Below are 12,862 nucleotides of genomic sequence, written 5' to 3'. Positions count from 1 at the left end.
TCTCATCTGGCATCATGGCTGCCTAATTAATAGAATATTATTTACTGTACTGAACAGAATGTTTATTTGCTGTTCACTAATACATTCATTTTTGCCTGTGTATTACGCAAATGTTCCGTTTTTCCTTTTAAAAACTTTTGTGTGATTTGATGCTACGTAGATACAATGTCCACATCGACAAGGCTGTGCATATTTCAAGTCTCCATAGCTTCAAAGACATGTGTCTGTCTTTTTTTTAAAGGACCATTTGCAACTGAAATGCTTTATTATTCTGGGATATGCAGACAAAACCCACAAAAATTATTCTTTTCAAAACATTTGGCAAATGTTTTGAATGCTCTGTGTGGAAAAAAAAACATGGAGGCAATGAACAACATCTGGTAAATAATGTTCTATTAGGCTTCTATTAAAAGAACAGGGCATTTTTTCCCATTAAAGCAGCTGGAAACCCTACTCTTGTTCTAAAGTTGGAGGAAGTCTTCTTAGACTGGAAAAACTTCCTCCCACCTAAGGAAGAACCCTGCCTACTTGTCAAATTCCCTTGGCTTTACCCTACTATTTCTGTTTAATCTTAGTTTCTATAATATTATCCCAGCTGTCTAAGGCAGCCAGACCACTTCATGGCACTCATGAGAGCTTTGGGGACAGGGCACGTGCCAGATGTGATGTGTCAACGTCACATCTAAGTATTAATGAATAGTTTCCAGTGGGTCTGCTGACACACTGATGTTACGACCAAGTGATTAAAAAAATAATCAATTTTTATCCATATAAAAACACACACAAAAAGAAAAATTATAAAATGAACATCAAACCACTTAGCAAACAACACATTAAATATACACCTATATAAACCAGTGACAGATGGACTGTAATATTCAATATAATATAAACGTGATACCAATTTAAGAGAGAACCTTCCATCTTACTTATTTTACCTGACATTCTGCTATTCAAACAATACCCACTTTATTATATGTCAAATAAACAATTACTTAATGGCCTTAACAACTATTAATATTATAATGGCCTTAATATTATAATGGCCTTAACAACTATTACCGGTATTAATAACATACTAACATACTAACTTACTAACATTCATTTAATTCCTTTGATTATAGTTTTAATCCACATTGGTATTTTTTCAAGTAACTGATTCAACAGCATACAAAAATGCAGTTCTCACTTCTTATCAAACTATTGACTATTTACAATATTCATTAATTTGGCCATTGCTACATACTCTCTTACTTTTTCCTCCCAAATTTCTGTGTTTGGATATCTTTCACATTTCCAACTGGTCGCGACTGTTACTCTAGCTGCCTTTAATAGATACAAACACAATTATTTAAGTTTCTTTGGAAAATTCTCTGGAAGGATACCTAATAACATTGTCTTTGCAGCAAACGGAAAATTGATCTTCAGTATTTTTTGCACATACATTTGACCAGTACTTTTTGATTTTACATGTGCATCACATATGAAAAAATGACCTAACTTCTTCCTGACATTTCCAACAGAGATGGTTCAAATTTTTGCTCATCTTCATAATACCTTTCGGCGTCACATGCCATCTATAGAACATTTTGTACCAATGCTTTTTTGGTATTTGGCAGGAAGTAAAGTTAATATTTTTGGACCATAACAGCTTCCATTGTTGGAGAGAGATCTCTTCGTGAAAGTTTGCATCCATTTCACCATACAGTCTTTCATTTGTTCCATTTCAGTATCAGCAACGTTTAACTTGTTTCATTTCAGCAGGATCTTATATATTCTTCCCAGCAGGTATTGCTTTTGTGATATGAGCTCTTTTTCAAACTGTCATATCTCTTAATATTACTTCCCCTGTTTTTAATTCTCTTCTGAGTCTTGTCATTAATTAGAAGTATATCAGCCATTGTACTCTTTCCTTCATCTTTTATTTCTTGCCATGACCTAATTTTCCCCTGCAGATTGATCATTTCTCTATAGATTATGTTATTATTCTTTCTTCTCTCTCTGTTATACTATGCTTCCATGGGAGATTTTACAGGTGAAATTAGGGGACAGGGAACCCAATCCATGGGTGGTGGTGGTGGAATAGCTGTAGGAGGTGATGTTGGCTCGCACTGATGCATTTGCTCTTCCAGTTGGCATAAGTGGCACTTATGCCAGCCAGGAGGGCAAATAGGGAGATGACTGGGCACCATGGACTTCTGTGACTCTCAATTCACCTTCAACCACCCCTTCCAGAGTTGTGTTGATCTAACCTGTGGGCTAGCACAACTGGGGGTGCCCCAGGGGCCTTCCTGGAGGAGGGCTTTTGCCCCAGGAACTTTGGTGGCAGGGAGGATGGACTTAAGCCCCCCTTTTGGGTGGTGTAACTCTGTTTCCCCCTATAGAGGGCTTTTGGGTGGCTGGGAAGGCTTTTTGTTTCCTCTGCCTCCCTGCACCATCTGAAGGCCATCCCCAGTCCCCTTCAGGATCTGGGCTGCATTGTTAGTCTCATGCATGTATTAGTCCAGATTCCAAAAAGTTCTCTCCTTATTACATCTTTTCCAGTCAGATCTTTCTTCTGGTCCAGTTTTTTTCTCCACAAATAGCTATGTATTCCTGCTTTCAAATCTGCTGTTTCTAATTTTAGAATCCTTTGAGCTGGGTTTTTAATCCAATTAGAAATCCATACAAGTCCTCCAACTTGGTAATATGTTGTATGTTAGACACGGCTAAACCTTTGGGGTTTTTTCATCTTGTAGCACCTTAAATCTTCTTTTTGGTTTTTTATTGCTCCAAATAAGTTTATTAATCTGACTTTGCCATTGTTTCAGGGGGGGTTCTGTATATATATTGGTAACATTTGAAACAAAAAGTTCAGCCTTGGAAAACATTCATTTTAACACTGGCAATTTTTCCTAGCCAAGATAATCTCAATTTGGATCATCTTTGTCAATCTTCTTGTATTTCATTCATTCATTCATTCATTCATTCATTCATTCATTCATTCATTCATTCATTCATTCATTCATTCATTCATTCATTTACTGGACTTGTATCCCGCTCTCCCCCATAGGGCTCAGAGCGGCTTTTTTCCTTGTTACTGCATGACTGTCTTTGTATAAAGCAGGGGTAGGGAACCTGCGGCTCTCCAGATGTTCAGGAACTACAATTCCCATCAGCCTCTGTCAGCATGGCCAATTGGCCATGCTGGTAGAAAACTTGATAGAATGGACTATTTGTATCCTGGAGCCATTCTGATATAAAATAGCCTTTTGTCAATTCAGATTGACCCTCAGATCTTTAACCTAAGATAAGCCATCACATCCAGTAGCTTTTTCAGTATCTGGTTAAAAACTTTGTAATAAACTTTGTTTTCAATCTATTGACTTTATATCCTGAAAAATACTTGAGAGAATATTTTAGTTAGATGATAGTTGAGGATTGCTTATTGTTAACACCACATCATCCACATAACTTTTCATCTTGAATTTTTCTCCATCTATTTGCCAACCTCTAATTCTTTGGTCTTGTCTGATCTTTGTCATCAACTGTTCAAGTACCAAAATAAATAACAATGAAGACAATGGGCATCCTTGTCGTGTTCCTTTTTAAATTTGTAATTCCTTTGTAAGAGTGTCATTGATTAATATCCTTGCTTTTTGTTTGGCATATGTTCTCTATATCCAACTAAAAAATCTTAGTCTACATTTTAAATGCTCTAGTGTTTGTAACGTAAAAGTTCATGAAATATTATCAAAATATTATCAGTGCTCTAATCTAACTGCTACACTTGAGCATAATATTATCAACCCAGTCCCAATGCTCTAATCTGGATGCTATACCCCACCCTCCTTGTCTTGAGCATAATATTGAGCATAATATCAACCTGGGTCATCTATAGTAGAAGAACAAAATTGGAGTCCAGCAGTACCTCAAAGACCAACAAACTTTTCCAGAGTGTAAGTCCTAGTGGTCAAAGCTCATTTTGCAATCTGATGAAGGAATCTGACGAAGGGAGTTTGAGCAGGATTGGCAGGGCAAGTTCACACATACCTAGCTGTGACTACTGCTGTGCTTCTCTCCTCTCCAGATTGACAGCATGCAGGCCCTGCTGCATTGCCCTTCTGTGCTCATCTGTGTGGGACGAGAGCCCTTCAAGCCAATCGTGACAGAGAGTTCCAGAAAGCCCTCCTCGGAGAAATTGCCCGGCCTGGCTTCACGATCCAACAGCAACAATGTTGGTGAAACCAGCGAAAGTAAGAAAGTGGCTGTCTTTTTCTGATGAGTTGATATCGTGCGAAGGGGTCAGGGTGGTTAAACTGCAGCGGAGGAAGCCTTGCTGTATCTGCTCAGCCGGATGCCACAGGAAGTGCGCAGGCAGAGCATAATACATACAGATGCATCTGCAATTTGCCTCCCCTCTCAACGTCTACCTGATTTTTAGTGTTCTGGACTCCCTGTTCATTTCCAAAGTGAAACCAACATGCCCAATTTCTCCAATTTTACATATGAGCACTTTGCTACATCTTTCAGAGCCTGGTATTTGTTTGTGTTCTTTTCCCACTTCCACACTACTGAAGCACAAGTATATGATGTGCTGTTTTTATCCTGCTGATTCACTGCTATGAATCAGCTTCTGCAGTTTGGTTTGTTAATGGCCTTGAGTCCTAGGAAATAAAGTTGCTAGTAATGATTTTAAGCAAATGAATACCCACACATAATGAATCTTATATCTGGTTACACTTTTCATCTATTACAATATGACACTTTTTTGTGTTCTTCAAAGAGTTCAGGCAGAATTAACTCTGTCTCATTTTTGTTCTCACAACAACCCTGTGAGGAAAGCCAGAGTGGAGTAGTATACACCAGTAGTAGCCTAGACTGGGGAAACTTGGGTTCAGATCCCTGTGTCCTTTCCTTAGTCCCCTTTTGCACATGCAGAATAATGCATTTCAATCCACTTTCAAAACTGTTTGCACGTAGATTTTGCTATTCCGCTCAGTAAAATCCAGGCACAAAGTGCATTGAAAGTGCGTTATTTTGCATGTGTGGAAGGGGCCACAGGTTAACTTCAGTCCTACCATATTTTTATATTATTGTTTATTTATTGTGTTGTATACCACCCTGAGCCCTCCGGGGGAGGGCGGTATATAAATTAAATATCTATTCTATCTATTCTATTCTAAATGTGATTGATAGAGGAAGAATAACAGACTGAAGCTCATTCCACAGGCTTCTTGGTTGAATTGGGATTTTTTGCCTGGATCCCTCAAAGCAAAGTCTTCCCAAGATCCTGTCTATGGGCACATTGCACCTTTTGACACCTTTTCTGGCATCTACTGACACATTTTGTGGCATACCTAGTGTTTTTAAGAAGTGGGCAGGGCCAGATAGAGATTTTTGCCCAGATTATTAGAGATTTGATTAGCTGTGCAGACTTTTCAAAATGATACTTTGCCAGCAGCTGCCTCAACAGCACAAATATATGCACTGTGTTACTAAAGTGCTACTGTGTTGCTCAAATGGTTCCCACTGTCCCACTGGGAAGGCAGGAAATAAACTCCCCCCCCCTTCCTGTTGGGCAGGTGATTGCCCCTTTTCCTCAGGCAGGAATTAATAATAATAGATGTAAATAAACATAATCTTAGCCAAAAGGGCACAGAGACCCTACGGCCTTGAATTCTAAATTATGCCGATGCATCCCCCCAGGACCGTTCACACAGACAGTCCCAGTAGGGGCACAGGTGAAGGCGCAGCCTTCGCACAGGCTGCGCCTTCCCCAACCGGCTTACCTGCTCCTGCTGGCTGCCATCGCGATGGCTCTGGAGATGGAGGCCAGGGGGGCGTGTCCCCTGCCCTCCATAACACGACGGAAGCCAGAAGGAGCAGGTAAGCCAGTTGGGGAAGGCAGGAGGGAAACGCCGCCTTCCATCCACTGCCGTTCGCACAGCAGCAGATGGAAGGCGCCACTTCTGAAAAAGTGGCATTTCCACGCCACTTGGGCGGCGCGAGCACGGTGCTGCTGTGTTGCAGCAGCACCTGCTGTGCGAACACCTCCTCAGGGATGGCGTTTTTGCTGTCCTTGGGGCGCTGTATTTCGCCCGTGCGGAAACAGCCGGAGTGTGTATAGGTATAACAGGTCCTCTGAATTCTCAGCTTCTATTTTTAAAAAGTACATTTCTATCTGCTTTCTTTATGGATATATAAGGAAAAAGTCATTATCTTCACAACAGAATAGGTTAGAGACTTAGTTTTTAAAAACTGAAAGCTGAGATTTCACAGAATTTGTTAAATCTATCATTACAATGATTTAGCAGTATAATAATATTCTAGTGCGGATTTTAAAAAAAATTGCAAAAGCCTTGTTGGCCCAGGTGACTGTTGCTGAGGAACTAAGGCAGGGAAACTGTAGGAAACCTGCCAAGACAGTACTATGCCTCTGTTTCCCTTGACTTCACCTGTTTACTTAGAAACAACCCTCATTCATGTTGATAGAATACCTGCCTTTCAATATCGGTTTTATTCTGCCAGATTCTTCTCTGATCAACCAATGCAATCAAACATACTGCAAAAAACAAACAAACACTGAATGGCAGCTGCCATTCTAGGTCTTAGCAAAAATCTTTCCCACCCTTGCTGCTGAGAGCCAAACTACATGATATGGTTTCCTGGACTTAGCTTATTTTCCCTGCAGGAATGCAGCAGTTGCAAGGCAGTCACTTAACCAAGCACTACAGGTCTCAATTCAGATTGGAACTGTGGCACCAGGGAAAAAGGGGTCTCAGTCTTTCCACACACACGCCCATTCCCTGCCATGCTGTTTTCCCAAGCAGAAAACATGTTCTCCACTAAGGCCCCTTCCGCATGTGCAGAATAATACACTTTCAATCCACTTTCACAATTGTTTGCAAGTGGATTTTGCTATTTCACACAGCTGCAAAGTGGATTGAAAGTGCATTATTCTGCACATGCGGAAGGGGCCTGAGAGCGGCACATTCACTGACTGCTGCGTGTGCCAATATGGCAAAAAGCACCCCTTTGGAAAAGTTTCAGCTCAGGAAAGTGGTACTGGGGGGCTATTGGATCCCCTCCTTCCTCAGGGCCACAGTCCCACCCAATCCAAATTGGCTCCTGTGGCACTGTGGCTATAGAGCTGCTGTGTGGTTTCAGGAAAAGACAGCCGAGTCAGGGAAATCCTGACCAAACCTGTGGCCAAACATATTGTGTAGTTTGGTCCTGAGAGATCTTATAACTGGAAATGCCAGGAACTGAACTTAAGATTTTGTGAATACAAAGCAGTGTCATTCAGCTATAACCCTTTCTTTAGTTCTTAACCTATACATACTTCTAATGTTTTTTTCTGTGTTTTCCCATTTATGTTTAAAACAGTGAACTTTGGCCTGAAAGCCAAGAAGAGTGTGATTCATCCAAGGTCGTCTCTGAGCAACCGATCAGCAAGGTTTTCATTGTCATCCGAAAAGTCTTTTCTAAACGGCCTGACAACCTCGCCAGAGAATGGTGCTGCGAGCTCAAACAACTGTCCACAATCTAAAGCAGGGGATCTGGTCCATAACTTAGTCAACGATGACATCGAAAAGAAGGTCCACATGAACAAAGATGGCAGCCTATCAGTTGAGATGAAAGTCCGCTTCCGCCTGCTGAATGATGAGACTCTCCATTGGTCCACGCACCTCAAGAAGTCTAGCCCGATTAATCAGATGCCCGGTGAAGAGTTGGGCATAGAAGACGACAACGGATTAGACTCTGTAGAGAAAATGAACCTAGAGGCAAGCTCTGAGGCAGATGATTCGATATATCTTTGCGATGCGGACTCTTACATCTCAAAGCTTGACGAGTCAGAGCTGGAAGACACCCACTGTCACAACTGTGGCCGGCGATACAAAAAAGACTATGATATTTGGAAGAATCCCATGCACGCTTCCCAAAAGGAGGAGCCTGAAATCAGGAACACCTGGTACACACATTCTTCTTGCTCAAGTACTTCGTCGCAGCGGAGAATCGTCCGAAGAAAGTTTGCCTCTTTGACAGATAGCATCCGTACCTCATCTAGCGGGGAGGAATACTCTGAGCACATTGTGCGTGAGTCTTCTTCCTACTCAGAAACTGTAAAGAACAGGTTGGATGGCCGAGCTGTCAAAAAACGTCGCTGTCAGCGGGACCATACCCAGCCAAACACAAGCCAAAGGGGGGCTCCTGAGGAACCAGAAAATGTAGCTTGCCCAGCCGGTTCACAAAATGAAGACGATGATGCCACTGAAGTCTCTACGGGAATGGGAGAAGATGCGAAAGGAAAAGAAGGCAAAGCTGGGAGTAGCAGATCAAAGGCATCTCGGTGTTCTGTGGACAGCCAGACAAAAGCGTGTGAAGAAAGCAGCACAGTGGCAAGGAGCCTTTCATCCTGTAGTGTTAAGAAAACAGAAGACTTAGATGATATTCCAAATAGCATCTGCAGCAAATCCAGTAAACACAGCAGCCCAAGAGACAAGGAAGACCAAGAGGAGACTTCTGAGAATGAACGAGGGACTCCTTCTTGCTCCAGTGAACACTGCCCCAAGGAAGAAGCCACAGAAGATGACGCTGAAAAGGGACAAGAAGACATCAATGAAACAAATTCCATCTCTGAAAACGTGGCATCTGAGCAGTCAGCCAAGGATGATGTCAGTGAGTGTGGAAGGTGTTCTGTGGGAAAGTCCTCTGATCCCCAGACCTGTGAGGACATGCCAAGTAACAGTGATGAAATACAGATTAGCAGCATGGCTTCTTCATCATCCAGAATATCAAAGAAAAGCAAACAGAGTCAAAATCACCTGGAGGTAGATTCCAAAGTGTCATCTAAAGTGTCTTCCTCCACCACAAAGAAAAGGAAAACAAAAAGCTCTCTGCATGCAGAAGATGTCAGGTCTAACAGCACAGCCTCCCACTGTTCCAGAGGTTCACCTGAACTGGAGAAAACACCCACAGAAGGTCATGGGTCTCATGACTCAAATCCTCACCTAACTGAAGAGGCACCACCATCTGCTACTGAGGATGAGAGCGCGAGCAACGTTTCCAAATGCTACAGCAAGTCCTCCAGAAGAAGCAAGAAAGAGAGTCCACCAGAGGCTGCTAGCAAGGCATCTTCTCGTCATTCCAGTTGCTCAGAATCTAATGAAAAAAACAAAAATGGAACTGCCCAAATTACTTCTCAGCTACCATCGTCAAAAACAGGAAGCGTTTCTGAATCGACATGCTCAAAATGTGGCCATGTGGCAATAGCCAAGAGCAACGATCACCAGAGTGTGAATTCAAGGATATCCTCCCGTTCTGGGACCAAGACGAAATGTACAGAGGCAGAGAGAAGTGAAGATGCCCACTCACAATCTAGCATGGCACAGGCGTCTCAAATGAAAATAAACAGCCTCCGGGCTGATGCAGAGAATTCCAGCCGAGCCTCAGTGTCAGAATCTGCATCCATGTACAGTGTGCATTCCCCTGCCCCACCAAAGGGAAGACCTGGCAACCGGAAAAGGAGGACAGTGGTACTGAAGAAAAGCTCCAACAGTGCCAGTGTGGGTATCGAATCAGAGCCAACTGCAGACAAGGAGCACCAAGAAATAAGTGATTCTAGATTGGCTTCTTCTGTGTCAAAATCACTTGAAGCAGACCTAGCAAATGTGGAAGGGAATAATTCAGATACGCAAAAACAGGAGAAAGAGCACCCACGAGACGAAGAGGAGACAGAGGTTGCTGAGGATGTAGACAGTGAAACTATACCCTCTTCCCTTCCAAAGGCAACGCCAGAAGAAGTTGTGCACGAATGGCTGCGTAACATTCCTTCAGAAATGTCACTACTTGAATATGAGATGCAGGATGACAGGGAGGAAGGCACAGACTTAAGTGCAGAAATACCAAGCAGTTCTAACCACCAAGAATGCTTGGAAGGAGATAAGAAGAAAGAAGACACTGAGGAGTTTGAAGACACACCAGCAGCTGAAGCAGATCAAGACCAAGCTGAAGAGCCAGCTGTGGAAGTCACCGGGGCCCCCAGTGAGGAGAAGCCTTCTGAAGTGATGTCGGACAAGGCTGGGACTGACCGAGTCGAATGCGACCATTTAGCCATCTTCAGCCCTCAGAAAGACTTGCCCAGCACCATTCAGACTTCAGTGCAGATCATGAAAGCTCTGCTGGCTTCTAAGCAAGAGGCCAAATTAGATCGTTCATACAGTTTGCCCGAAATATCCCCTTTGATGGGGAGGAAGCTCAGCAATTCAGCCAGTATTTTGATCACATGCCTCGCCAGCTTGCAGCTCCTTGAGGAAGAGCTAGATCCCCCAGACAAATCAAAACCTTTAAGCAGGCAGAGGTATATGGAGCTCATGAACATTTTCCAAACTGTCTGGTTTGGCTGTGGCTCTGAAAAAGAGGGCCCCAGCACAGAACAGCCAGGAGAGGAGCAGGAAAGCGTGGCCCCAAGTATCAAGGACCATCCCTCTAAACATGGTGACTTCACAGCCATGTCCTCTTCAGGGGTGGATGTTAGCAGTGGTGATGGAGGCTCAAGAGAGGGAAGTGTGGCCGGTGCCATGGATCGTGCCTTATCACCAGAGAAAATTGACGAGGATGAACACACACAAGAAGAAGCAATTGAGGAGCAGAACAATGACATTCCGAGCAATTCATTCCTGGAGGAGGAAGAAGCTGGAGGTGATGAAGGAGAACAAGAGGGACTTTCTCGGCCACCAACATCTTGCTCCAAATTTGAAAGAGAAGAAAAAACAGAGTCCAGCAAAGCAGAGGAAGTGGCTGAGGCACATGACAACCAGGGCAGTGAATGTGAAATGGGACAGGATGATGAAGAAGAACATACCGGAGAAGAGGAGAAGAATGAAAGCAGCAGCAAAAATGAAGATGAAAATGGAGAATGTGCTCAAACAGATCTTGAGGCACCCCCTACTCAAGAGGGGCTTGAGGAGAATCCTGAAAAGGAAAATAGTTCCAATCAAGACAAGGAAGAGGATGGAGGCACAGAACAGCCAAGCAATGCTGCAATTGAATCTGACCCAAACATAAATGAAGCTCCTGATGAAACAGCGCAGGAACCAAATGAAGAAGGGCAGCTGCTGGATGAGGCACCCAGCAACCAAGTCACTCACCAGGCCCCTGTGACAACTTCTCCAGCAACCCAGAAAAGATCCATGGACCCTGATCCAGTTTGGGTGCTCAGACTTTTGAAAAAGATCGAAAAAGAGTTCATGACTCACTATGTCAGTGCCATGAATGAGTTCAAAATGAAGTGGAACATGCAAAACAATGAAGAGCTGGATGTGATGATTGAAGAGCTGAAGGAGGAAGTAAGCAAGAGGATTCAGAAGAGCATAGAGAAAGAGTTAAGCAAAATTCAGAGCAGGGCAGGCAAGAGGGTTCCAAGACCCCCAACGAGTGATCTGAGACGGGAATCTACAGTCCAAACAGAAGGCAGAAGACAACATTTGAAAAGCATGCATAAAATGTCACTATTGAATGGAGGCCACATTAAGCAGCCAGAGACAAGGAATTTATCTCATGACCTGGATGAAATGGATTACTTTTTTAGTACCACAATTAAAGATGATTCTGTTAACCTACCAAGTGATGATGAATATTGTCCCTGTGATGCCTGTATTAGGAAGAAAATGTCTTCCATACCCCCAGAGAATACTATGGTAGTGATGTCCAATGCTCCAGTTGTGAAAGCTTTTGACCTCCAGCAAATTCTGCAGACCAAAAAAAAGGAGCCAGATTGTATCTCTGAAGAGATTCAAGATGAGAAAGAAGTTTCTACTGAGCCAACAGAAGGAGAGACTGCTGAACACAAGGAAAATCCAGCAATAGAGTCCAGCGAGGAAAAACACCCAGATGAAACCAATGAACAAGAAGAGCAGGAAGTCAATGAAGAAATTCTCACTGCTGAGGTGGAAGCAGAGATGGAAGAAGCAAGAAATGAAGATACAGAGAAAGAAACAGAAATAGAAGGGGAAGTAAAGGAACAACAAGAAGAGGAAGAAGTAAAAGAGGATGGAGCAAAAGAGGAAGTGGAAGAAGAAAATGCAGAAGAAAATGTCAAAGAGGAAGAACAACAGGAAGAAGCAAAAGATATGAAAGAGGAAGAACAGGAGGAGGAGAAAGAAAAGGAGGAAGTGGATGAACAAATGAACCAAGAGGAAGATGTGAATGAGGACAATGAAGAAGAAGAGGTGGAAAAGAAAGAAGAAATGGAGGAGGAAGGTGATATGAAAAAGGAGGTAGAAGAAAAGGAAGAGGAGGAAAAGGAAGAAGATGTGGAAAAGGAGGAAGGAGATGCTATGGATGAGGAGGGAAAAGAAAAGGAAGAAGGGGGAAGAGAAGGAGAGGATGTTAAACAAGAGGAAGAAGAAAAAGATGAGGAAGAAAGTGAAGGCATAAAACAGGAACAGGATGATGCAAAAGAGGAAGAGGAAGAAATAAAAGATGGCTATGAGGAAGGAGAGATTAAAAAAGAGGAAGGTGAAGAAAAAGATGAGGAAGAGGAAGTTGAAGAACAAAAGGAGGGAGAGGAAGAAATGGGAGAAGAAGAAAAGGAGGAAGATCTGAAAGATGACAAGGAGGAAAGTGTAAATATGAAAGAGGAAGGTGAAGAAAAAGAGGAGGAAGAGAGGGAAGTGGAAGAAGAGGTAAAGGATGAAATGGAAGAACAAAAGGAGGAGGAAGATGCCAAAGAGGATGAGGAACAAAAGGAGGGAGAGGAAGAAATGAAAGAGAAAGAAATGGAGGAGGAGATTATGAAAGATGAAGCAAAAGAGGAGGAAGAAGAAAAGGAGGAAGAGGAAGAAAGTAATATGAAAGAAGATGATGAAAACGGAGAAAA

At 42.7% G+C, this 12,862-nt stretch overlaps 1 protein-coding gene across 1 annotated transcript in view; it reads left to right on the top strand.

The window, feature by feature from the left end:
- Positions 1–12,284, top strand: part of RP1L1 (RP1 like 1) — a gene marked incomplete at its 3' end in the record, with an annotated part of 38,446 nt that extends 26,162 nt beyond the window's left edge. Inside the window, exons 3-4 of the mRNA XM_048504696.1 lie at positions 4,070–4,235; positions 7,369–12,284. Of these exons, the coding sequence (XP_048360653.1) occupies positions 4,070–4,235; positions 7,369–12,284 (5,082 nt within the window). The remainder of the gene's footprint in view (positions 1–4,069; positions 4,236–7,368) is intronic.
- Between the last annotated feature and the right edge of the window lie 578 nt (positions 12,285–12,862).

This window comes from Sphaerodactylus townsendi, linkage group LG01 (assembly GCF_021028975.2).
Source record: "Sphaerodactylus townsendi isolate TG3544 linkage group LG01, MPM_Stown_v2.3, whole genome shotgun sequence".
Classification (NCBI taxonomy): domain Eukaryota; kingdom Metazoa; phylum Chordata; class Lepidosauria; order Squamata; family Sphaerodactylidae; genus Sphaerodactylus; species Sphaerodactylus townsendi.
This window is presented reverse-complemented; position numbering and strand designations above follow the sequence as displayed.